The sequence below is a fragment of the Oryx dammah genome, unplaced genomic scaffold (assembly GCF_014754425.2).
Source record: "Oryx dammah isolate SB20612 unplaced genomic scaffold, SCBI_Odam_1.1 HiC_scaffold_5, whole genome shotgun sequence".
Classification (NCBI taxonomy): Eukaryota; Metazoa; Chordata; class Mammalia; order Artiodactyla; family Bovidae; genus Oryx; species Oryx dammah.
In genome coordinates, this window is record NW_024070189.1 from 83,988,752 (window position 1) to 84,015,876 (window position 27,125).

Consider the following 27,125-nt stretch of genomic DNA (forward strand, 5'->3'; position numbering starts at 1 on the left):
CACCTGAGCTTGGGGTGGCCACCTATGGGTACCACTCAGGGTGTCTGATTCTGTCTGCTTGCTCATTTAATTCTGGGCAGCCAAAGAGCCGTATTCACTCCAGTATTCTTGCCTGGAGAATTCCAAGGACACAGAAGAGCCTGGTGGAATACAGTCTACAGAGTCGCAAAGAGTCGGAGATAACTGAGCAACTAACAGAGCATTCTCTGCCCATTACACACAGAAGCCACCTCTGACCTAGAGACCAGGCCAGTTCCGAGCCTGCTGGGAACAATCGTACTGTTCAGCTACACTAATAAAATCTGTGAGGCTCGTCGTCTCTTCTTGCAAATGGCTACTGTGCTGACTCAGCCTCCCAGAATTTGATATAAGATTCTGGGAGCTGCAGCCTGTGATACAATACCCATGTGGGACTCCTGCAGCAAGCTGGAATGTAATTTTCACCCCCTCCTTGGATCTACTGCCCTTCACTCTTCAAATTAATTCCTTTCAAAGCAAGTAATACTAACATTGGGGGAAGCAATGAAATAACAGGGTAACATCCTGCATTTACACATTCTGAATATGAAAGCTGAAAGAAGTTCCTGACTACGGAGCTCATTGAACCATGAAGGTCTGTAAGTGAGGGGATACTTTCATCTTCAAGTTACATGGTCCCACTTGAGTTCTGCTAGACAGTCCAAAACTAGTACAAAGTGGCTTTTTTATTTCACTACTCTTACCTTCATCATCTTTGGGACACAGCTCACAGGGGTCCCCCCAGCCCTCTCCTGGCATCTTACTACAGCAGCATTTTGCCTTTGTGGTGTTGAAAGCTTTGGGTACAGAACACTTTCCATTTTCAAAGTTTGTGAAACAGAAGCTCTGGCGAGTATCTAATCAAGAAAGCAAACATCACAGACCTCCTTACCGGTCATTTAAAAAGATGGAATAATTTACACATAATTCTGTTACTGATAGAACATTTCTCATGGGTTGAACATGCGATGCAGATTATATCTGCAGTTAAAAGATAGGCCTGGAAATTCTTAATTGCTGATGTCATTTGCCAGTTTAAGTTGACCACTCTATAAAATTGCATTTAATTATATATCTTAATAATGTGCTTTGGAAATTTGAGAAATTATGCTCAATATTAAAATGATTTCTATGTCTTCTTTACTCACTGTTACTTTACAGCCTAACAAAATAAACCTAGGTAGCTTTCAGTAAGTTATGTCATATCAGAAGCAACTCATCACCAATGTACAGAAAAACCTATGCCTATAACAAAATGAAAATGATGAAATAAGACAACCATTTTTCTTTTAGTATGGAATTTTTAAAAAAAATGGAGAAACAGAGCAAATAATTCAAAGCACCTTAAAAACTGTCCAGTGCGTGTACACTCAGGACCTTATGCTTTAAACTTACAGATGATAATCTGCCAGAGACATATGTTTTTAGTGACAAGCACTGCATCATGGCTTCCTGCCTAGTTCTGAAGTTTGAGGGCTAAGGATGACAGAGAAATCATTTCAAAACTTACCGAAGCACCTCCGTCCATTATCAGACAATACAAACCCAGGGGGACAGATGCACTGGAAGCCCCCAGGAGTATTGGTGCAGGAACCAAAAAGACAGATGTTGGGATCTTCATCACACTCATTTATATCTGCAGATCAGCAAGATAATTTACTGATTTAATCAAATCAATATACTGCTTAATATCTGAAAATAACTTGTCCACATTGTACAGTTCACTAGCCATTGGATATTCAATGTGAAACAATATACTACATTGTCCATATGATTAATTATCTTTAAAATAAATTGTTATTGCTTCAAAAGTCAAAGGTTATATCCAGTTTCAATGATCCATATGACCCAGACTTCTAAGTCGGTCTCCAGTTCTCTGGACTTGACTCCTAGGAGGTGTCTGTATGTCTGCCTGCAGGCCTGAGAGGACCACGTCCATGTCTCAGGGGCATCACATCCTCAGCACCGGTCCTCTTCTCTGATGCCCCTCGCCCTCAGCAATCCACACTGGGGAGCTGGAGTCACATTCTTTCCTCTCCTTCATTGTTCAGCTTTCATAATCAAGCAATATGTGGCCTCCTCATTTACATTCAAACTCAGCATCATTTGCCACCTGGATTATCACGTCCCCCAACCAGACTGCTGCAGTGCCTTCTCCCCTCTCCATACCGCCACCAGGGTTTGCTTTCGAAAACATGTACCTATTTGAGAATCTGTGCCTACAGAACCAGGGAGCTTAGACGTTGGGATGAGAATTTTATCATTTCCACCTTATCCCAGAATGATTCCTTGAAACAGACAAGGATTCCTTACCAGTGATATCTGGCCTCTTTTCACTGGAAGTGCTTATTTAATGGGTGATTTTTAACTAAATGAATAAACACTACATGATTCTAGGCACATTAGAACATAAGTTCCACGAGGACATCATGTGTCTGTCTAGATCACTGCTGCACTCTCAGCATGGGTCTCGCTCAGGGTCTGGCACATACTGCGTTCTCAACTTACACTGGCGGAATTTTAGTGAGTGAGTCATATCACTTCCTTGCTAAAAGAACCTGCACTGCTCTGTGCCACCTGCAGGACTAAGAGCCATCTTGTGAGCTGGCCACCGATGCCCCTTACCACACTTGTTCTGCCTCTGTTTTCAAGCTGCCTCTCTGTTCCATTTCCCTTTTTGATCAGTCAATGTATCACACTCAGGGACACCTCAAATGTCGCCAGTCCTTATGCTTGGCTTCCCGACCTACTCTCCTTTCACCGCCACCATCATTATTCACAGCCTCCTACTGTGACCTACATCCTGAACAGACCCCAGCGCAGCGTCTGTCGCGTTGGATTGTAAGGGCAGCTTTACAACGTGGAGTGATTTACAAAATCTCTTAGGCAGTAAGTGACCTTACTTATTGGCAAAAGCTGCATTTTTGTATTTCCAGTGTCTAAAAGATGCTGCGTGTCCATAGTAATGTCCATGGAATGTCAGAATGGATGTGTGTGTGTGAGTGTGTGCGTGCATGTGTGTGCGCACAGAGTTCGTGGCAGGAAGCATTTCATCTAGAAAAACTGGTAGAAGAGAGTCTAGGCTGAAAGAAATAGTCTTACAGTGAAGTAAGTTAATTGAAAACACACTTTTAAGACATGTGAAGTAGTGGTGGGTGTTTATCAGTGGATAAAGAAAATAAGATACTCCCGAGGTTAAAAAACATCTAATTGAATCACAGATTGTTTTTTCACTAAGATAAAAGGTAGCCAAGTCTTTCTGATACAAAAAGGCACACGTATTTTTATTTCTCTCCTAATGGCTCACACACTGCTATTATGCCTATTCCATAAAGAGATGGATCACAGACATGATGAAGATTAAGTATAAACAAAGAAGATGAAAGAAAAGATCTTAAACTCTTCAAGAAAGTTTTTGTTAAGATGTTTCTAGTGTTATTATTTTTAAATATTAAAAACACTAGAAAATCTTACAATGAGCTATCCAAATCGGACAAAAATGGGAAAAAGATATAAACACCAAATTAGAATGACTAAAGATACCCATTATTTGTAATTATATGATCTGAAAAATAATTAATTTACTATGTAAACTGTTTCCTTAGGTTCTGTCTATATAAGTCCCTTAAATGTGAACAGAAGAGCTATACAGAATTTAAGAAACTGAGTAATTCAAAGGCAAAAAACTCTCAGCAATCATTTCATGTTAGAAGAATCATACTAAGATGCTGGTGCTTCTGAATTTCAACACGACTGTTAAAAATAATTTGTACAAAAGTGAAATAAAGTAACTGTAAAAAGGTCAGTCTTCATCATGGCCCCCAGGCAATTCTGGGACTCACTTTTGATGTGGTTACAAGATTTCTTGTACGCTGGGAGGGTTTCCACAGAGAAACATCTGTTATGACAAATGGATTAATATTTTCTGTTTTGACATGCGGCTTTCCCAAGGAAAAAAAAATGTCTCAACAGCATTGTCAAGATTTTCTGCTTCACATTTCTAGGACTCTAGACACCTTTAATAGCTGTTTTAAAATTGGTTGCCAAAGATTACAATTTTTGTAGACACTCTTTAAATTCGGTAGAAGGTCTCTATTGACATTTGGAAAAAAGATTAGAGGGCACTGAAAATTCTTTGACTAGTGTAAGATTTCTGTTAATGAAAAAATCCCACATCTTCAAATTCTTTATTCCCACCATTCCGCCTTCAAATCATTTCTGATGGTTCAATAAAACAGATGTAGGCAGCTAGGCGTTTAACTCCCTGGGTGAGCATGCTTATAGTGGTTTAGATTTAACATATATCCACAGAGTCTGTACAGGGTTTCATTATCCTAAACGGTTCACGGACTCAAACACCAGCCTTACCGATGCAGTTCTCGCTTTTTACTTCATACCCTGGGGGACAGATACATCTGAAAGACCCCTCCAGATTCTGACAGGTGCCAGGAGAACAAGAGCCGGGCAGGGCAACACACTCATTAGTATCTTTAAAGAGAAACAAGGAAAAAAAAATGACTTACAGATGACATCATTGTTGCCAAATGACAGTAACATGAATTCAACTCAAGCCCTCTGATCTGCCAGGTCACTATGGGGAAATATGCCCTCGGAGGTTTTTGACACACTGAGGATTACTCATTTGGCAAGAGGCTAATTTTCCTTTGTCTACTTTAATTGAGACACAGATAGCCTCGAGCTCTGTCCCAATCAAAACACTGCATACAATTCCAAATCTTTGGTTTATACCTTTTACCAAAACTTCCCATGAAACTTATTTTGGTCCATGTACTCAGATGACCAAATGAAATGCAAATGAGTCCCAGAGTTGGTGGTGCTGAGGGTGGGGGGAGTCACATCATTATTTTACAAAACAAAACAACACAAAGACTTTTCTTTGCTTGTTTGTTGTTTCAATACTTACCTATACAGTTCTTGCCATCTGGGGTAAGTTCATAACCTTCGTTACATAAACACTTGAAGGAGCCGACTTCATTAAAACACCGTCCGTTTCTACACACCTGACCAAAAAAGGAACTGCACTCATCTATGTCTGTAAGTAAACAAGAGTTAGCTTTTCAGAGAGCTCTCTTACACATATTTTGTGTCATAAGTCACAACTTAAAAAACATATCTATTGGTAGACATTTACAAAAACGCTACACTACAATCCCTCATCAACAGAGAAAAATGTCTTATATCATAAGGATCAGGTGGCTAATAATGTCACATAGACCTCTCCTGTTGGTTTAAGCTTTCCATTCTTTCAAGAGGACACATGGATTTAACTGGGTTGTCCAGTGTGTAGAGAACTGTATCTGGAGATAAACTGACTGTACTCAAAGGACAAATAACAAAGCATATAAAATATAGAAAAATCCATTTTATGGAAAACACTCTAGAATTGCTGCCATGTTTTGCTTACAAAAAACAGAATCTGAAAAAAAAAATGTTCTTAACTGTTAGGTTTTCAGTTAAGCTTAGGGATGAGTAATTTTTTGTTTGTTTACAGATTATACTTCAATCAGAGAGCCATATCTGTATCTTTCCTTCTCCTCAGCTTATAAAGGGTCTGAGAAACTATAGACAACAGGGTGGTAGTCGAATAAAATATTCAATCAGGTCTGAATTTTTCGCAGTTGAAGAATTTTGAAAAACAAAGAAAATTAAGGAATATATATTGGAATAAATTAGGAGGTGGGTTTGACTGGTGATGGTTCCATAAAAGCAGGAAGCCTGAGTTACTTTCACATTAACTCATGGGATTACGTGAATTAAGAGATGTTATGCTGGAAAGCACCACTATAGAGTCTGGGTGCTATGCTTAGTCACTCAATCGTGTTCTGACTCTTTGCGTCTCCAAGGACTGTAGCCCACCAGGCTCCTCTGTCCATGGGATTCTCCAGGCAAGAATACTGGAGTGGGTCACCATGCCCTCCTCCAGGGACTCTTTCCAACCCAGCGATCTAACCAAGGTCTTCTGCATTACAGGTGGATTCTTTACCATCTAAGCTACCAGGAAATCACTATAGAGTCTGGCACATGGTAAATGAAATATCATTAATGCTTTTTGTTGTATCTTTTACTAACTTCTCCACCAACTACAGGATCTTCTTCCTCCTCCTCCAGTCACTTTCAATTTTTATTTCAATCACTGTCTGTTAGAGGCAAAGACTAAAATTCTGTGCCATGTAGAGAAGACAGTTTTATTTTCCACTGAGAATTTACAGTCCTTCACAGAGATTAAATAGGCTTCTGAGGCTGGTTCAGAAACCTAGTCACCATGCTTTCTTCCTGTAGGAAAAGGCAGCCCTGGCTTCAAGAGCTGATTGAAAAGAGTTTCAAGACACAATATGTTTCTAAGTTGGAGACTGTCCGTGTTTGAATATAAATCAAGAATGGATTATATGAAATACTTTAATAAACCTGAAACCGTAAGAGGTCTGCCTTTGATACCATCTAAGTGGTAAAAATAACCCCAAACCATAAATCAGTCCCAATAGTTTACTATCATCTGCATGGCCTTTTCCCTTAAATCGATTTGACTGACGTAAGTACTAAACCCAGCAGACTGTCTTGTGATTCAGTTCAGTTCAGTTCAGTTGAGTTCAGTTCAGTTGCTCAGTCGTGTCCGACTCTTTGCGACCCCATGAATCGCAGCACACCAGGCCTCCCTGTCCATCACCAACTCCTGGAGTTCACTCACACTCACGTCCATCGAGTCCGTGATGCCATCCAGCCATCTCATCCTCTGTCGTCCCCTTCTCCTCCTGCCCCCAATCCCTCCCAGCATCAGGGTCTTTTTCAATGAGTCAACTCTTCACATGAGGTGGCCAAAGTACTGGAGTTTCAGCTTTAGCATCAGTCCTTCCAATGAACACCCAGGACTGATCTCCTTTAGGATGGACTGGTTGGACCTCTCTGCAGTCCAAGGGACTCTCAAGAGTCTTCTCCAACACCACAGTTCAAAAGCATCAATTCTTCGGCGCTCAGCTTTCTTCACAGTCCAACACTCACATCCATACATGACCACTGGAAAAACCATAGCCTTGACTAGACGGACCTTTGTTGGCAAAGTAATGTCTCTGCTTTTTAATATGCTATCTAGTTGGTCATAACTTTTCTTCCAAGGAGTAAGCGTCTTTTAATTTCATGGCTACAGTCACCATCTGCAGTGATTTGCGATTACTGGAGGCAATACTGTGACTTCAGTTAACCAGAAGTTAGTCAATGATATTACATATCTTGTGGCACATGCTCGCAATTTGAATAATAAAAACATATTCATTCTTTGCCTTTATTCTGTGTTTAGGATATTCTGTAGACATGAAAGAGAAGCAGTAAAGGACTGAGTACTTACCCATGCAATCATTGTTATGAGTGAGTGCAAAGCCTGGGTAGCAGAGACAGTTATAGGATCCAACGGTGTTTTTACAAGTTCCATTTCCACATGGATGCCGCTCACACTCATCAACATCTACGAAGAAACATTGGCTCAAAGGAATTCAGTTTTTAACCAGAAAAATGTAGCTTATTAAACTTTTAGATTTTTTTAAACTACTGGCTTACTTAGATTTTTCTCATTTAATACTAAGAACCCACATTTATTTAAGGAAAGTAAGTATGAGGTAGAGAAAACTCTAAGGTAGAAAATTATTAAGAAAAATCGGCACTTGATAACTTACAGGAACATATAAGATTCAGGAAAGAACTGGACTAGTAAGCAAGTGAGATTAGCCTACATTTCCTTAATGAGTTTTTTTAATGAGTAAGTTTGCTTGTCAATTATGAGGAAACAAATCTTTTGAAACACTGAAACAATTTGTTCTATTAAGCATTATAAATGCTTCCTCAGAAATTTTCATATCTTAATTTGATCAGCACAACAAAGGTAAACTTTAACTTCTTAAATTTTATGAATCAGTAGACTCTAAATTGAAGAAGTCTATTAGAGTTCAATGTTACTAGCCTTCAAAAATATGGAATTAATATTTAGAAAGGTCACAGTCACATAAAGGGGGAGACTCCCTAGACCATGAATTCCAGGCTGCTAAAACTCTTCCATTGTGAAAAAAAAGGGGGCTATTATTGTTCCTTTGGAAAGAAGCTTTGTTTAAGAAAGATATTACCAAGGAGTCTAGCTGATTTTCATCATGGGCGAATTGTTAAAACTGAGGACAGATTTTCTCCATATGAATTTTTGAATCATAAATATCACATATATATATATATTTAGCAAATCATATCCTCTTTCTCAGAGAGAGCAGCCAGGAGAAACATATAAGCAAGACATCTCAGACAGTTCACGCAAATAGGGCCACATGCTCCATATGTCCTTTGCACAAGTGTTCCCTAGAGAACTTTTCCTGCGACCACGGAAGATGTCTGCAGGGGATCTCTTAGGAGGCACTGGAAGAATGGAGACATTCTCCAGGGGGTGCTCATGTACAGATATGCCATGCTGCTGCTGCTGCTAAGTCACTTCAGTCGTGTCCGACTCTGTGTGACCCCATAGACGGCAGCCCACCAGGCTCCCCTGTCCCTGGGATTCTCCAGGCAAGAACGCTGGAGTGGGTTGCCATTTCCTCCTCCAATGCATGAAAGTGAAAAGTGAAAGGGAAGTTGCTCAGTCGTGTCTGACTCTTCGCGACCCCATGCCATAAAGGAAACTAATTCTGCCATTCTGCTGTACTAAAGTCTGTACAATTCAAAAAGATAGTGTATCTTGAATACCAAAAGAGTAGATGTACAACTTCAGCTTGTTCTACACCAAGAAGTGCTAATTATAAATAGTCAACTTTTAAATTTAATTTTCCTCCTGCAAATGCAGAGTGCTTCAGTGGAGATGAGCCAGTGGCTGACATCAGTTTAAGGAGTTAAGCTGAGTTCCAAGGTGAGTTCCGAAGTTAAGCTGAGTTCCAAAAGCCCCTCTGCTTTTGAAATCTTATTAATCATCAGCTCAGCAAGTACTTACTGAACACAATTATTGCTTAACTAACCATCACATTAGCTACTGTACTAGAGCTTTTCAAAGTTTCACCATCTTTGCTTCTAAAAACTGTTTTTAAGAGTTGAAACAGCCAAGCAAGCAGATATGTCTCATATGTTCAGTGATTTGGGCGAAAGAAGCATATGTACATATGCACGTATGTGTTCATTTCAACACTGTCACTCTTACTACCGCCTTGCCTTCTAGCATTCCAAAAGGCTTTTCTGAGTGGAACTGTGCCTGTGTGCTAAGCTGCTTGAGTCATGCCCCACTCTTTGTGACCCTATGAACTGTGGCCCGCCAGGCTCCTCTGTCCATGGGGATTCTCCAGGCAAGAACACTGGAGTTGGCTGCCATACCCTCCCTCCAGGGGATCTTCCTGACCCAGGGATCAAACCTGTGTCTATCTCCTGCACTGAGAGGTGGGTTCTTTACCACCACCACCACCTGGGAAGCACCTTGAGTGGGAACAAAGGGGGTAAATGGAGAGCTAGTACCATGGCGATTTCTATGTAACGCTGTCTGAAAGCTCAGGTTAACAAGCCTGTGAAAGCCATCTGGGGTAGAAAGCTGTGATCACTAAACCCAAGAACATATTGTGGTGCGTCCTGCTTACAAATTTTACATTGACTAAAACCATAAATAGTTTCACATAGCTCATTTTTTGTTAAGACTGTTTCTGACAGAGACAGGGTAGTTACTTGTGGCGGGTGACCGAACCGAACGGTAATCGCTTCTGGAGTCTCAGCTCCATGACACGCCCTGGAAATACTGTTTCCCTGCTTACCCATGCACATGGTCTGGTCCTGAGAAGCCTTAAAACCATTATGGCAGATGCACTGGTAACTTCCTTGCAAATCCACACACAGGCCGTGACTGCAAACATTAGGAATTTCTAAACACTCGTTGCGATCTAACACAAAAAAATAAAACACATGTTACACGTATCTGATCTTTATTAAGATTCCTTCATTTTTCCCCCACAGGCATTGTTTCTATAGCCTGCTAGTAATTATTACAGATAGGCTGAAAATGAACCATAACAGGCGCTGAATAAAAATAAGGCAAGGCTTGAAAGTATACAAGCCTCTTTTAAAAAAAATTTTAAATCACACGATCTTTTTACACGTTGATTGGTATATCTCAAGGACATTATTTTATTTTAGTTTCAATTCTAGGAAAAATCCATTGAGAGACTTCTTTTCCTAACAAAAGAATCTAAAATATATGGTAAAATAGATTCAATATGAATGAATAGATTTACTTGGAAAATCTCCTCAAAATTATATTTGAAAGTATCTTTTTTTCGATAGGAAAGCATAGGCAGGTTTTAGTGCAGGAACTAACTGTACAGAATGTGCTGAAAGTAGTGAAAGTGTTGGTCACTCAGTTGTGTCCGATTCTTTACAATTTCATGGACTGTAGCCCGCCAGGCTTTTCTGTCCATGGAATTCTCCAGGCAAGAATACTGGAGTGGGTTGCCATTCCCTCCTCCAAGGGATCCTCCCTATCCAGAGATTGAACCCAGGTCTCCTGCATTGCAGGCGGATTCTTTACCATCTGAGCTACCACAGAGGCCTACAACGGTGTTCAGTATCAAAGGATGAGTCATTCACTTCTTACCTACACAGGCTCCGTTGGGTGAAAGTTTGAAACCTGCAGCGCACTCGCACCGGTAGCTGCCTGGACTGTTGATGCAGTCTGCATTTCGCTGGCACAGGTTATCACCATTGCTGCACTCATCGATATCTGAAAGAGCAACAATTCCATTTTCAAACTTCATTTTGGCATCAGTATTACATTCACTTAATCAATTTGGTGATCAACTCCTAAATGCTGTAGAAACAGTAAGTCAGAAAACTTCTAAAAACCAGTTATGTCTGCCGAACTTTCCTGGATAAGGTCACTTATTGCCCAGATTACCTTCGCAGACCAGCAGCAGGTCATTGTAGCTGAATCCCGTAGGGCATTCACAGCGGAAACTGCCAATTTGGTTAATGCACACACCATTTGCACAAATGCCTGGAATCTCTTTACATTCATCAATGTCTGCAAGTGAACAGATTTGATCAAATATATGGTTCTGCTTAATGTATTCATCATAAAACACTGAATAATGGTAAACACACACTCAGTCTCAAAAATCAATCCTATACTGGTATGAGTGATTTTGTGGTTTATGAAAGCATATAGACTACAAAATATTATTTCCTTTGAACAGTAATGAAAGAATGGAAGTAGTTGATCAAATATACCAAGTAGTGTCAATAGAGCAAATGAACTTCCTAGGGAATCAAGCTTCCTCAAGTTACATGTCAGGCTTACCTAATTGCTATTACTCATTTGATAAAGTCAACTGTATTTTCCTAATTTTATGTCCTTTGTTATCTGTGCATTGATAATGGACATTTAAAATTATATTGTTCATTTAATCTTTGAGGAAGAAAAGTAGCCTGTGCAAGAGAAAGCACATTCAGAAGAAAGGAATGTATATAATTAATAATTCTGCAAATTCATAAGTAGATAGGGAGAAGAATACTGTAAAAATACATACAAAACTTAAACATATACTCATGAAAACAGACAATAAAGGTTAATAAAATCAAGTGGATTACTTAGAATCATGTATTGATAATACAGTATTCATAATGAGAAAAACTAAAGCTTTAGCTTATATGTATGAAATCTTGAGGTAGTCACATAACTATTATATCATAACTCAATCACCAGGCTTGCAACCCATTCCAGGCTGATGGACTAATCCCACTATTAATACTTGGTTATCTGTAAACATGCTACTTCTTTCTTGTCTAACTATATCAGATCCAAATCCAGAGTATCATCTTTTATGATACTTTAAACTTAAAAAACACTGAACAAATTTTTACAAAATGCTACATATATGTATTAAAAGAAACATAATCTAGAAAAACTCACCAACAGCTTTTCCAGTGTGAATGTCAAAGGTGAATCCAGGAATATTTCCACATATGGTTTTAAAGTCAGCTTTAAAATATAAACAAAGCAAATACACTCTTAAAATCTCATACTCCTTCAAAATAACACTTTATATAGTATTACTTTAACTGACAAATATATTTTATATTATTCAAAACAAGACACTTTAATTCAATTATATTTATTTGACTACAATATCAGTTTTTGCATGGAGTGAATGAATCTAGGCATTCTTTTATCATTATTATTATCGCTGTTCTTATCATCATTAAAGATTTTACTGCTCAGATACTAGAAAATAAGTAAATCATTATGAGTTCAAAATATCTACTTAAGGCATTTAAGCTCTTTTTATTTTGATACATAGGGCTTTGAAAATGATCCAACTTATGTAAATTGAAAAACTAGGTTAGTGTACAAATTTAAAAAGGAATTAGAATTGCACAAAGGCATAGGCATGCAAAGATAATTTTGTAGTGGTGAAACATGTTCACAATGAGTAATGAATGAGCCATGACTTTTATCTTTTTTAACCTAAACGTCTGTTTGTTGGAGCGTGAAATTTGAGGCATCAAAAACAATGTCTCATGGAATAAAACAGAGATTATGAGAGTCACTCAGAGAAGGCAATGGCACCCCACTCCAGTACTCTTGCCTGGAAAATCCCATGGATGGAGGAGCCTGGTGGGCTGCAGTCCCTGGGGTTGCTAAGAGTCGGACACGACTGAGTGACTTCACTTTCATGCACTGGAGAAGGAAATGGCAACCCACTCCAGTGATCTTGCCTGGAGAATCCCAGGGACGGGGGAGCCTGGTGGGCTGCAGTCTATGGGGTCACACAGAGTCGGACACGACTGAAGCGACTTAGCAGCAGCAGCAGCAGCAGCAGCAGCAGCAGCAGCATAAGAGTCACTACTACACATAATTCACCAAACTAACAGGACCTTTTACGAATTCTAATTTTTGAGTAGCATAAGTCTTCGAATGCCCACTGCTACCCACAGGAATAAAACTCTTGAAAATAGTATCAGGTAACATACAGAAAACTATAATCTATGTGCCATCTGAGAGCCCAGATTGTTAAGTGGGGAAAACACAATCCCTTCAATAAACAGTGCTGGGAAAACTGATAGCCACTTGCCTAAGGCTGCAACTGGCCACTTTCTTACACCATATAAAAAAATAAAACTCTGAACAGATTGGAGACTTAAACGTAAGACTGAAAACCATAAAACTCCTAGTAGAAAACGTAAGCAGGATGCTCTCCAACATCGGTCTTTGCAATATTTTTTTGAATCTTTCTCCTCAGGCAAGGGGAAAAAAAGCAAAAATAAACAAACTGGACTCTATCAAACTAAAAAGCTTTTGCACAGTGAAGGAAACCATCTACAAAAGGAAAAGGCAATATAGTGAATAGAAGGAGATGTCTGCAAATGATATATCCAATAGGGGTTAATGTCAAAATATAAAGAATACTCACAACTCAATATAAAAAATACAAATAATCCAGTTAAAAATGGGCAGACCACTTGAATAGACATTTTTCTAAGGAAAACACCCAGATGGTCAGCAGACGCATGAAAAGAAGCTCAACATCACCGATTATCAGTGAAATGCAAATGAGGTGTCACCTGTCAGAATGGCTGTTATCAAAAAGATCACAAATAACAAGTGCTGGTGAAGGTGAGAAGAAATGGCAACTCTTGTATACTATTGGTAGGAATGTAAATTGGTACAGTCACTATGGAAAACAGCATGGAGGTTTCTCAAGAATTAAAATAAAACTGTCATAGTTTGGCAATTCCATCTCTGAGCATTTATCTGAAGAAAACAAAACACTGATTCAAAAAGACATATACACTCCTATGTTCTCTGTAGCGTTATTTACAAGGGCCAAGATACGGAAGCAACTTCAGTGCCCACTGATGTGCAAACAGATAAACAAGATGGTATATTGTACGTGTGCATGTGTGTATATATACACGCACACATATCATTTACTCAGCCATGCTGTTGAAATCTTGCCGCTTTCAACAACACGGATGGATCTGGAGGGTATTTTGCTAAGTGAGGTAAGTGAGACCGAGAAAGACGGGCAGCGTATGATTTCACTCATACGTGGAATCTAAAAAGCAAAACGAATAAACAAACAAAACAGGAATAAGAATCTCTGTTGAGAAAAACCTGGTGCCTGCCAGAAAGGAGGGGCATAGGGGGTGGGGCAAAATAGATGTGAGGGATTAAGAGGTACATATTTCCAGCTATAATATAAATAAGTCACAGCAAAGTAATGTTCAGCATAAGGAATATAGTCAATAAAATCGCAATAAAATTGTGCGAGGACGTATGGTTACTAGACTTATCGTGGAGATAAATCCATAATGTGTATAAATGTCAAACCACTGTGCTGTAATTCTGAAAGTAATATAATATTATTTATCAATTATAGTTCAATACAAAAGAGAAAATCCATTTGCCCATTGAATTTGAGCCACTGAAAAAGGCCCTACATGTCACTTTCCCGCGTCTCTCCTTAATTTCACTTCATCATGTTAAATGAAATATGTTAATAACTGTACCCCACATAATTTCATGGCTGCAGTCACCATCTGCAGTGATTTTGGAGCCCCCCAAAATAAAGTCTGACACTGTTTCCACTGTTTCCCCATCTATTTCCCATGAAGTGATGGGACCGGATGCCATGATCTTCGTTTTCTGAATGTTGAGCTTTAAGCCAACTTTTTCACTCTCCTCTCTCACTTTCATCAAGAGGCTCTTTAGTTCCTCTTCACTTTCTGTCATAAGGGTGGTATCATCTACATATCTGAGGTTATTGATATTTCTCCCGGCAATCTTGATTCCAGCTTGTGTTTCTTCCAGTCCAGTGCTTCTCATGATGTACTCTGCATATAGGTTACATAAGCAGGGTGACAATATACAGACTCGACGTACTCCTTTTCCTATTTGGAACCAGTCTCTTGTTCCATGTCCAATTTTAACTGTTGCTTCCTGACCTGCATACAGATTTCTCAAGAGGCAGGTCAGGTGGTCTGGTATTCCCATCTCTTTCAGAATTTTCCACAGTTTCTTGTGATCCACACAGTCAAAGGCTTTGGCATAGTCAATAAAGCAAAAATAGATGTTTTTCTGGATCTCTCTTGCTTTTTCCATGATCAAGCAGATGTTGGCAATTTGATCTCTGGTTCCTCTACCTTTTCTAAAACCAGCTTGAACCTCAGGAAGTTCACGGTTCACGTATTGCTAAAGCCTGGCTTGGAGAATTTTGAGCATTACTTTACTAGCATGTGAGATGAGTGCAATTGTGTGGTAGTTTGAGCATTCTTTGGCATAGCCTTTCTTTGGGATTGGAATGAAAACGGACCTTTTCCAGTCCTGTGGCCACTGCTGAGTTTTCCAAATTTGCTGGCATATTGAGTGCAGCACTTTCACAGCATCATCTTTCAGGATTTGAAACAGCTCAACTGGAATTCCATCACTTCCACTAGCTTTGTTCGTAGTGATGCTTTCTAAGGCCCACTTGACTTCACATTCCAAGATGTCTGGCTCTAGATTAGTGATCACATCATCATGATTATCTGGGTCATGAAGACCTTTTTTGTACAGTTCTTCTGTGTATTCTTGCCACCTCTTCTTAATATCGTCTGCTTCTGTTAGGTCCATACCATTTCTGTCCTTTATCGAGCCCATCTTTGAATGAAATGTTCCCTTGGTATCTCTAATTTTCTTAAAGAGATCTCTAGTCTTTCCCATTCTGTTCTTTTCCTCTATTTCTTTGCATTGATCGCTGCAGAAGGCTTTCTTATCTCTTCTTGCTATTCTTTGGAACTCTGCATTCAGATGCTTATATCTTTCCTTTTCTCCTTTGCTTTTCACCTCTCTTCTTTTCACAGCTATTGTAAGTCCTCCCCAGACAGCCATTTTGCTTTTTTGCATTTCTTTTCCATGGGGATGGTCTTGATCCCTTTATTTTTGGGGCTCCAAAATCACTGCAGATGGTGACTGCAGCCATGAAATTAAAAGACGCTTACCCCTTGGAAGGAAAGTTATGACCAACCTAGATAGCATATTCAAAAGCAGAGACATTACTTTGCCACCTAAGGTCCGTCTAGTCAAAGCTATGGTTTTTCCAGTAGTCATGTATGGATGTGAGAGTTGGACTGTGAAGAAGGCTGAGCACCGAAGAATTGATGCTTTTGAACTGTGGTGTTGGAGAAGACTCTTGAGAGTCCCTTGGACTGCAAGGAGATCCAACCAGTCCATTCTGAAGGAGATCGACCCTGGGATTTCTTTGGAAGGAATGATGCTAAAGCTGAAGCTCCAGTACTTTGGCCACCTGATGCAAAGAGTTGACTCATTGGAAAAGACTCTGATGCTGGGATTGGGGGCAGGAGGAGAAGGGGACGACAGAGGATGAGATGGCTGGGTGGCATCACGGACTCGATGGACATGAGTTTGAGTGAACTCCGGGAGATGGTGATGGACAGGAGGCCTGGCATGCTGCGGTTCATGGGGTCGCAAAGAGTCGGACACGACTGAGCAACTGAACTGAACTGACCCTAAATAACACTGTATTTGGTAACAAATGCATAATCATTGTTTCTTATTTGTCTTATTGGTTCAACTGTTAGTATCTACAGCTATTAAGTGTGACCACTTTTCAGGTCATAAAAGAACCTGAGTGGGCAACAATTTTAAGATGATCTGTTGCTCTTGTCTCCATTACCTTTCAGTTTTTCTTTCAAGAGAATCTGTGTCTGGAAAAAAATTTTACTGTGTAAAGACCAGTTCTCTGTCTAAAAATTTCATGCAAGTTTGAGGGAATGGATGCATAAGGAGAACTCTGATACTAAGTTGCTTTTACATAAAGTTTGCTCATCAAATCCATTTTTTTTTTTGCATGTTTTCCAAGACCAAACTTAATGAGCACGTTGGAATTTAAATAATCACAATTTATCAAAATGACACCTTCTAAGTATAACACGATGACACAAATAGATTCTCAATAAATACTTCTTTTATGAACAGAAGAGTAATTAAAGCAGCATGTTTAAATGGACTGGTGTTATAAAATTCTAACTCTTCAGCAATGGGGCTTATTTTCAGGATCTAGACTTTACTCAAGGGACATCTCAGAAATCAGTGTTTGGACCTTAAAGAGGACTGGCTGCCTGAGAAACCAAGCAGGCGAGTTCCTGGATCTTTTCAGAACTATGTCTGCGTTTCGCACCCCTGTGTTTTCACTATGGTCACATGCCTCCCCGTGTCACTAACCTGGCTGCCCGCAGAAGCAGGCACTCTGTGCTTACCTGTTCCTGGCGTTGGGCACGGTTCACAAGGTTTGTTCCAGGCTTTGCCCACATTGTATGTGCAGCAGCACATCCTCTTTGTCACATTAAAAGGCAACTCATTCTCACAAGTGGTTCCATTATAGCTCCGGTAGCAGAAGCTTTTTCTCATGTCTACATAGAGAAAAACAAAAATGCCATCCCATCCTGCCAGCAAGCAGCTGATAATAAACCCCACATACCTGGAGACACTAAAATTCCTCGACTAACTCTGAACATTTTCATGGTCATGTGGAAGTATCTGAAAATAATTCTTTAAGTTGAACACAAATCATTTTTAGTTAAGCGTCTTTCCTGTTTTTAAGTAAGGGATTTTGCTTTTAATTTTCTTGGGGGGACAAAGTTAATAGATATTTCTCTATTCAAATGCATTTAATTTAAAAAGCATTACATATTAGATTTTGAATGTTCTCTTATTTGTAACACAATGTTCAATTTATATGAATGGAAAATAAAAGTATTTAAGAATATATAATTACAATATTTGTTGAAATTTTCTACCTCAGACTCATGCTTTATAACATGTAACTATGTAGCCAAAATATATTAAAAATCTGATACACAGCCATAAGTTTATAAGACTTTGAAATATTTTACTATTCATAGAGATTTAACTTCCAAACTTTCTGAATAATTATGACACGTTTGCCTCCTAGATAACTGATGGCCAGGAAGCCGGCAACAGTGACCTCATCAACTTCCAAGCTTTACCTACCCATGCAGTTGTGGCCTCCGTTGACCTGCATGTACTCAGGTGGGCAAATGCAGGTGTAATTGCCTAGGGTGTTGTAGCAGGTCCCAGGCCCACACACGCCAGGATGTGCAAAGCACTCATCGATATCTACGGGACACAAGAATATCCATTAATTAGTGAATATTTTCCCCATGAATTTACGTGACTTAAACAACTGAACAAAGCATATGGCTGAGTCCCCCAATTTTAATTTTTATAGAATTCATCTTACTTTTTATACAAATTAGAATTTAAAGCAAATTACATAGGAAACACCCCCAAAATGCGTTTATGTCACATACAATATGCCCTTCTTCAGAAAAATAAAAATCTAACATTTAAAAATAAAGGTGATCAAAATAAATTATTCCAAAGTGGCAAAAAAAAAATAACTTCAATGGTACCTATATTTTTAAACTGAAATTTCATACTCTTCAGATGGAATTGCTTTAAAGCTACTTTCCTCTTACATCACTGAAATCAAATTTTAGTGCCAGTTTTAAATTGAAGGCGCTTAGAAAAGCCTTTTTCTTTATAGCTCCTTTCAAATTAACACCCATTCAGAGATTCTAGAAGTAGCACAGTTTCTGGTTATTCTCCTTATTAAAGCATATTTCTTCCAGATGCACTTATCTAAAATGTTCCAATAGAAAAGTTATAATGGAAATAATTACACTACATGTTTAATGTTTATTTTTAGAAGCATTCATTCATTCATTCCATAAATAAATACTGAGATTCTACTGTAAGCTAGAATTTACAGCTATAAAGGTGAATTGGATGTGGCCCTTGCTTCAAGAAGCTCCCAGTCTAGTGGGAAGACCAGGCCCCTAAAGGATGATTACACTGCCACAAGAGAAGTGGGGGATGGAACCAAGAAAGGCATGTGCACAACCTTTGAACTGTTTCATGATGCTGTTGTTCAACATTAAAAAGTTACTGAAAGTATTAACCTAATGGTCCCACTTCAAACATACATATTTTTCTATATAAAATATAAAGTTAAAATATGAGTTAATAACTTATATTGAATGCTTTCATTCTATTTCAGCTCTCTCCCTCTATCATCAATCCATTTACTCAGAGAACAATAATAGTAAATTGCTGCAAATAATCTGTAAATTAATTTAGCTATCATCATACAGGGCTTCCCTGGTGGCTCAGATGGTAAAGAATCTGCCTGCAAGGCAGGAGACCCAGGTTCATTCCTGGGTCAAGAAGAACCTCTGGAGGAGGGCATGGCAGCCCACTCCAGTATTCTTGTCTGGTGAATCCCCGTGGACAGAGGAGCCTGGCGGGCTACAGTGCATGGGGTCACAAAGAGTCAGACACAACTGAAGTGACTTGGCATGCATGCATCATTATACAACTTAGAAGCACTGACGGAAAAGAAAAAAACTATGAACCAGTCTCATCATATCCCTTGATAAAACTTGAAGATGGACTCTTTTCTCCAGACCTGACCAGTAATTTTGTTTTAAATAGCACTAATAATTTTTAGGTATGAATTCATCTCACCTTCACAGATGCGCGTTTCCTCACTGAGGTAGTAGCCTTGAGGGCACTCACACTGGAAGCTACCGAAAGTGTTAATACAGTTTCCACCCTGGCAGAGTCCTGGTAACTCCTGGCATTCATCAATATCTGCAAAAGGGGAGACAGCTCAGATACTATCATGAAAGACAAGAGTCACTCTGAAGGCTTTCAAATGTGTGGTACTGTAAGACCTGCAGACGTCCATGCATCCAAGAGAATGCACACTTAAGACAGGAGGTTTATTGTGATCATGAATTCCCCTGGCTTAGTCATGGAACTCTGCTATAATCTGAAAACAGCAATAACTAAATCTAACAATGGTGAAAGTTGGGGATAATTATAAAAAGAGTTTCCCTGCAGAACAATCACACACCACTGTAATGGATCAAGTCTTTCTGACTTATGGATGATTTTTCAGCAAACTGGCAACTGTCTACCTGTAATTTTGCAAAATAATCTTATCTGGACTGTTCTAACTTTTCTACCAGCTTTTCTCTAAAGTAAGCTTTTGTTTAAATCTGGTGCCATCAGAGGTATACTCACCTTCTAAGATGATTGTAATGGGGTTAGGTCTGAAGCCTTCACCTCCAGGACACAAAGTGTAATATTCAGCTACAAAACAAGGGAAAGAAAAAGAAATTTGATAACCTGTGTGCAAGAGGCTGAGACAATGAATTAGCACTTAACAACTGCCAAGCTCAAAGCACATATCCTAAAGGGTGTATCTATGTTTTCCTAGGTACCTTTTCAAACACAGTATCTTAAAAAGTATATTAACATTCTACTTGAAATAAGATCATTACTTCATAAATTACAAAGTAGAACAACAAAACCCGTTTGCTTTTAATTAAAGAAAAAACTACTTTCAGAAAATTTATATCAACAACTTTTTTAGGCTAGTAAAGGAAAACTCAAAGATTCAACAATGTTGAGTTTCACCTATGCTCATATCAGGACACACATTTCCATTTAAGATATAACCTGGCTGGACTTGAGGAATACAATGCGTCTATGAACCTCAACTAAAACAACTCTGGAAAAGAAGCAGGAATGGCCTTTATCTGTGATACCAGGGAGAACTGATACTATCATCCTTCATAGTGGATTGTGGTTAAGAATTGTTTTCTCTTTTCATCATATCAAGAAAAACAATAAGAAGAGAGGAATTCAGATTCCTTTTACATGAAGCCTTCTTGGCTGGTTTTAGCATAATCACTGAAAGTAGTCCAGATTCAAAGTTCGGACTCTCACTTCCTTCCTGTCCCCAGCACCAGAAGAATTCGGCAGCTAGTCTTCAGCTACCAGAGGGTCCCTGTCCTCTCCCTCAGCTTCATACTCACTGCTATTGACAGGGGGGCAGGTCTCGCAGGGGTTCCCCCAGGCCTTCCCCAGAGAGCAGCAGCAGGAGGAGCGGCTGACGCCCACCCCAATCTCAGTGTTGCAGGACAGGCTCCCGTCGCCCCGAGGACCGAACTTCAGGTAGCAGTTGCCCACGCGGTTGTCTGCGGAGCAACACAGAGGAGTTTACAATGGTCCTCACAGTAGTAAGAATGTCATTTTGGAGAAAGGTCACTCAAATGATGAAATTCAAATTCTGTACATTAACTCCCTGCACAAAATCATCACTCGCTTTAGAGTTTTTCCAAGTTGTAGGAATTAAATCAATTACGATAATTTCCCATGTTTAGACATCCATATAGTTCATGGGCTAAAGAGAGTAAGCAATTACTCACCTGGGACATTCTGGACCTTTAATAAAATGAATGCAAAAAAACGTTTCCTAATAATCAGTCAGTCTATATCATGAGTTTATCAACAAAAGCAATGATATCCAGTGTAAGTTAAAGCAATGTATCCTATTACAGAAAATAGCGATAATACAACCTCCTTCCTCTCCTTCCCATAATCTTTATTCTCCTAAAGTTTTGCTTCAATTTGCACATCAAGCTTTGCAAGTTTTGGAAGAGTCAGTCTGTAACAAGTTTAGAAAGGATATTTAAGATAATAAATGACTCTCAAACTTTTTCTTGTATCTATGAGTACCATCTAGATCACCTCATTAGTTCCATCACCCTAAACATGATCAAATTTGTGGTTCCATCTTTCACCTCTCCCCTGAACTCCAGATCCTTCTTCCAAGTGCCTAGTATTTTATTTCTCCTCTTAGGTATCTAAGCGGAGAAGGCAATGGCACCCCACTCCAGTACTCTTGCCTGGAAAAATCCCATGGCGGAGAAGCCTGGTAGGCTGCAGTCCATGGGGTTGCTAAGAGTCGGACACGACTGAGCAACTTCCCTTTCACTTTTCACTTTCATGGATTGGAGAAGGAAAGAGCAACCCACTCCAGTGTTCTTGCTTGGAGAATCCCAGGGATGGGGAAGCCTGGTGGGCTGCCGTCTATGGGGTTGCACAGAGTCGGACACGACTGAAGCGACTTAGTAGCAGTAGCAGCAGCAAGTGTCTAAGAGCTATTTTAAAGTTACCGTGTCTAAAGTCAAATACTTGATACTCTTGCCTCCACATAAAAAACCTGCTCCAATCCTCTCCCAGGCTTTTTTTTTGCATTTTCAATAAACAGAAAACTCATTTTTTAAAACTGCTCAGGCTCTAAACTTTGGAGTCAAACTTTGACTCATTCAATCCAGTTAATAAGATCTGTCAACATACCTTCAAAATATACCTGGAATCTGATGACTTACCACTGCTTACCACTTACAACATCACTGCAACCTGAGTTCAAGCCACCGTCACCCCTCACCTGGACTACTGCAACCGTTTCTAACTCATCTCCTGACCCACCTACAGTCTATTTTTCCTACCTTAGCTTCCTTCAGAAGCATTACCTGGGGTCAGGCCACTTCCCATGGCGTCCCATCTCAAATCAGAGTACAAGCCAAAGTTCTTTACAGTCTACCAAGTAGTCTTCATCTCCAGCTGCACATTATAACCACTTGGGCAGCTTTTCATTCTTTTACTTTCTTTTCTCACTTCTTTTAAGTTTTGTTTTTGTTGCTGAATCTCAGGTGCTGACAGAAGTGTTAACTCAAGGTTCTGCTCTTACTAGGCTTGTATTCACTCATCCTCCCTTCTTTCCTCTCCACCACTCTTTCCCTTTTATCCCTGCTCTCCATCTCCTTCCTCTTCTCCTACTCAAACACTGGAAAGTGCTTAATATTACTTTTTATGGTCTGTGCTGTTGCAAAATTTGTATTTTGGGGGGTTTTTTGTGCACATTTTAAATTTCTGTGAATGGTATTTTGTCATTTGCCTCATTCTATCTTTATAACATGCTGTCAACTCCACAGTGCCCAACCGCCATTCTTTTTTAATCAACCCACTCTCCAAAAATGGTTTCTGAATTCTTGCCACCACAAACAACGAGGTGCTGAACATGTTTCCTTATGTTTCTGGATGGGCCTGTGATGATATTACTTTCTTTGATATAAAAAGCCTCAAGAGGAACTGCTGGTTCTCCTCTTGCGAAAAACAGTCACTGTTATCTGCCATCTGCATCCAACAAACCTTTTTACTTTTCATATTTGTAAGTAATTTTGAAAATAATTTGCAGAAGAAAAAGGCACAAATAACCTTATTAAAATTGTTAATGGGAATTTAATCATAACTAACAAATTTTATTCCATATTTTCTTGGTTTTGAAGAAATATATACCTATATAAATATAGGTTTTTCTTATACCTACAGAAAGACAGGTTTTTCTTATACCTATAGAAATACAGGTTTTTTCCCCTTGGTTTTGAAGAATTATATAGCTAATGGTATAAATACCATTAATTGCTTGCCTTGTCAACTGTCATGCATGAACCTGAAACATATTCATTTTGTAAAACTAACTCCACATTTCAAAGGCATCTGTCCTGGTCAATACATTGGACAGGGAGCCAGGCAACTTGGGGACACTGCTTCAGCTCTGCCACTGGCAAGCTCTGCGACCTTAAAACAAGTGACTGCACCTCTAGGGCCGTGGTTCCTGTCTTTGAGAGGAGGATGTGGGAGCAGATGTCTCAAAAAATTCCTGTTTCAAAATATGACTTGGAAGATTAGCAGAATAAAAGTGACCATGTATTTTGGCAATCTAGTTTACTTAAGGTAAAGGAGTACGACTTTAAGTTAATTGTAGCAAATGCTCATATTACAGTTCATTATCAAGAGAGCAGAGGTACTTAACTCTATATGCTTCTATCTGTTGGTTTTATATTGCTTTTACTTACCAACACACCCCACACCGGTGGGGTTCAGCTGGAAATCGGGTGGACAGTTACACTCATAGCGACCAGGAGTGTTGACACACAAGCCGTTCACACAGTTTATTGGATCTGCACACTCATCAATATCTAGGAAAAACATTTAGAATGCCCACATCAACATCTTTACTTTCCTTGTGCATACTGCTGTTCTGAAGGATTTGGTGGAAATTCTGAACGTCAGTAGACTAAAAATCTTTAGGAGGGACTCAGTACAACGAAATCCTTCTATACACCTAGAGCAGTTCCCATATATCAATCAGATAGTATTCATGATGGAATCATTTAATATCTTTAATAAATAAAGAAATAATATTGAAATGTTGCAATTCTGAAGGAAACCATGCTATCATTTCTTGCTTGAATTAAACTTAAAATATACGTATAACTGTACACATATGTGGACATCATAAATATATACAGAGATATTTTACTAATTTCATGTTGAATATTTAAAATTAAGCTGTTTACAATAAATCAATCTCACAGTTAGAAATAAATGTATCAGAATGTAATTTCCTTTTTCAAAAAAAAATGCATAACCTGAAGCATAGCAGGCTAAGCGGAAATTTGGGGAACTTTTATGTCTAGCACAAAACGTTCTTTTCAATTAATAAGAATACAATTAAGCCCTTAACTGGCCATACCTGTACAGTTCCCTCCTGTTCTGTCCAATTCATAACCATCATCACAGATACAATGAAACATTCCAGGCAAATTATTACATGTTCCAAAGACACAAATATTTTGGAAGGAGCATTCATCAATATCTGGAGATTAAAAAAAATAGTAATCTCTTGATTATAAAGATTTCGATTTACTGGATGACGTTAATAAATTATTCTGTCTCCTCAGATGTTTTTATGGAGCAAAAAATTTTCTTTTACTTTGACCAGGGATGTCATGTAAACAGCAACCAACTAACATTCAGATAGAGCAGAGACAAAAGGATATTATTTCATTTTATTGACAGTATTTTAACTGTCTTGGGTTGTAAATTACTTAAGAAAAAATGGGCCTGGGGCTTAAACATTTTTTTTTAAAATTAAGTACAAACATGTGAAGGGAATAAGATTATAAAAAAATGAAAAATAAAAATAAATTCAAAGATTACAATAATGAAAACTTCAGATGTTTTAGAAATATCTACAACATGTAAAATATATAACATTTAAAATATTAAATGTATCTTTTAAATTATTTAAGTTTAACTTAAACTTTTTTATTCTGTAATCTGACCTGTTTTAATAAGGTCAGTTATAAACAGGGAAAGAATTTTTTCCCCAGTAGTGTGTAATAAGATCATCATTGCCCCACATTCCTTCAATTTCATTAAAACATCTCTGTTGGCCTGAAGTCATAAATTTAGGTTATAAAAGTCTTCCATGAAGCTTTAACTCAAAATAAATGAGAAGTTATTACTCCTCATTCATATGAAAATGAAGGCATATGTATGCCTGTCCAGCTGTAGAAATAATCTGTATTTTTACTCATAGGAAGAGGATGGACATTTTTGTACACAAATAACCTCATATTCTGAGAATGCAGACCAGGCATGCCATTTCAGGCGAGACTAGACAAGTCATTCTAAAATGCTGTCTCAAGACAGTTGTATCTTAAGTATAAAAGGGTCTTTCATGATAGTTAAAATAAAGCATTTCAATTATCTTATATTTAAAGTACAGTTCAAACTGTGTTTAGAAGTTCAACTGATATGCAAAATTGTCTTTACTTGTGTTGGGGCAATAAAGTTATTCTTTTTATATAAATGGGTAAAGACTCATTAAGTTAGTTTATAACTGAGTTGCATTAAGCTGTAAATGTAAATGTAATTGTATTATCAGCCCTATGTGTATGCATTTTACTTTTAAATGAATTTTATTACAAATAACTTCCATTGGAATGATGAAAAAGTGTGAAATAAGATTTTTGAAAAGAATATGTCTTCTTTTTATAAAATTGATGCATATTCAGAAATTTGAACAATATAGAAAAGTATTGATAAGAAACAGAAAAGATAGGAAACAACACAGAAAATAAGACAGCAAAAACAAAAATCACTCAAAAATGCTTCTATCCAGACTTATCATAATTGGATGAACAATATTCCCAAAACTGATATTTCTCAATGCATATTCAGAGAGAGTGAACCATTTTCAGGCATCAAATCAATTTTTCATTATGTCAGTAGCTTCTGAAATACTAACATAAACAAATTGATGAAAAATACTATAACCTTATCACCTTTTGGCTTTATGTTAAATTCAAATGATTTTAAGACAGTAGATTCTACACAATGATGATTAAAATTAGCATGAATATATATATGCTTCCAACTCATTTTTATCGTATTTTCACTTTTTAAATGTTCTTGCCATTTACCATAATCTCTAAAGAATTTAGTACTAATTCTTTAAAATCAATAATGTTTTTATTGTCACTTCTCCAATTACTGCTTCCCCCCTCCCCATTTATATTTCTTGATTGGTTGTTTCATTGCTGATAAGTTGTGTTGTTTTCTTCCACCAAGACAAGAAAGGAGAGCCCATACGTGCTTGCTTTCTGAATTATTTCACATGTCAGAATATGTCTATTGTCTATCTAATTAACTAACTCTGAGGTATAATATTCTTGTCACGTGTGTTCTTACAACTGAGAGGGCAGCATTCTAGTGTGTATTGGGTTGTCTTGTTCAAGGCTTGCCTTTTCTATCTGGAGTTTGAAGAATCTCTATGACTTAAGCTGACAAATACAATAAAGCTTACAATTTGTCTTATGATTTACCCCTTCCTGTATATTCAGTTCTTTCTTCTATTTTAGGAAAATGTTTAGTTGTTCAATATATTTTTCTATTCAACTTTTAGGAACTTTTCACTTCAGAAACACCCATTATACTTAAGCTTACGGCCTTTGTCTTTTCTTAATTTACTTCCCCCTCTTTTTTCACTGTGATTATCTCACTGGTAATTACATTTTCATCTCCTCTATTCTGTGCTGTGTCTATTTAATAGTTCTCTTATTTTCCTCGATTGGCCCATGTTTTTCGTTTCCCCTGATTCTGCAATGTCTTTTCTGTTCTTATGATTACTTTGAACTTGTGCAATCACGTTTTTATTATCTATGGTACAACATACCTACATGGAATCTGCCTTTGTTCCTTGGCTAATTTTCTTCTACTCTGAATTGATTATTTATGTTTTTTGTATGGTCTTCTTTTGTTGTTATTTCCATAGAAATAACAGCATAGTAGCTGTTGTTTCAGT

General features: G+C 38.2%; 1 protein-coding gene across 1 annotated transcript in view; it reads right to left on the reverse strand.

The window, feature by feature from the left end:
• FBN2 (fibrillin 2) overlaps window positions 1–27,125 on the reverse strand; it is a 226,740-nt gene that overhangs the window by 23,234 nt on the left and 176,381 nt on the right. Inside the window, exons 35-50 of the mRNA XM_040241764.1 lie at window positions 24,510–24,632; window positions 23,830–23,952; window positions 20,941–21,102; window positions 20,144–20,212; window positions 19,583–19,708; window positions 18,047–18,172; window positions 17,293–17,445; window positions 11,945–12,013; window positions 10,931–11,056; window positions 10,631–10,756; window positions 9,795–9,920; window positions 7,379–7,495; window positions 4,943–5,071; window positions 4,387–4,506; window positions 1,529–1,654; window positions 723–875 (exon numbers count right to left, since the gene is read on the reverse strand). Of these exons, the coding sequence (XP_040097698.1) occupies window positions 723–875; window positions 1,529–1,654; window positions 4,387–4,506; window positions 4,943–5,071; window positions 7,379–7,495; window positions 9,795–9,920; window positions 10,631–10,756; window positions 10,931–11,056; window positions 11,945–12,013; window positions 17,293–17,445; window positions 18,047–18,172; window positions 19,583–19,708; window positions 20,144–20,212; window positions 20,941–21,102; window positions 23,830–23,952; window positions 24,510–24,632 (1,974 nt within the window). The remainder of the gene's footprint in view (window positions 1–722; window positions 876–1,528; window positions 1,655–4,386; window positions 4,507–4,942; window positions 5,072–7,378; window positions 7,496–9,794; window positions 9,921–10,630; window positions 10,757–10,930; window positions 11,057–11,944; window positions 12,014–17,292; window positions 17,446–18,046; window positions 18,173–19,582; window positions 19,709–20,143; window positions 20,213–20,940; window positions 21,103–23,829; window positions 23,953–24,509; window positions 24,633–27,125) is intronic.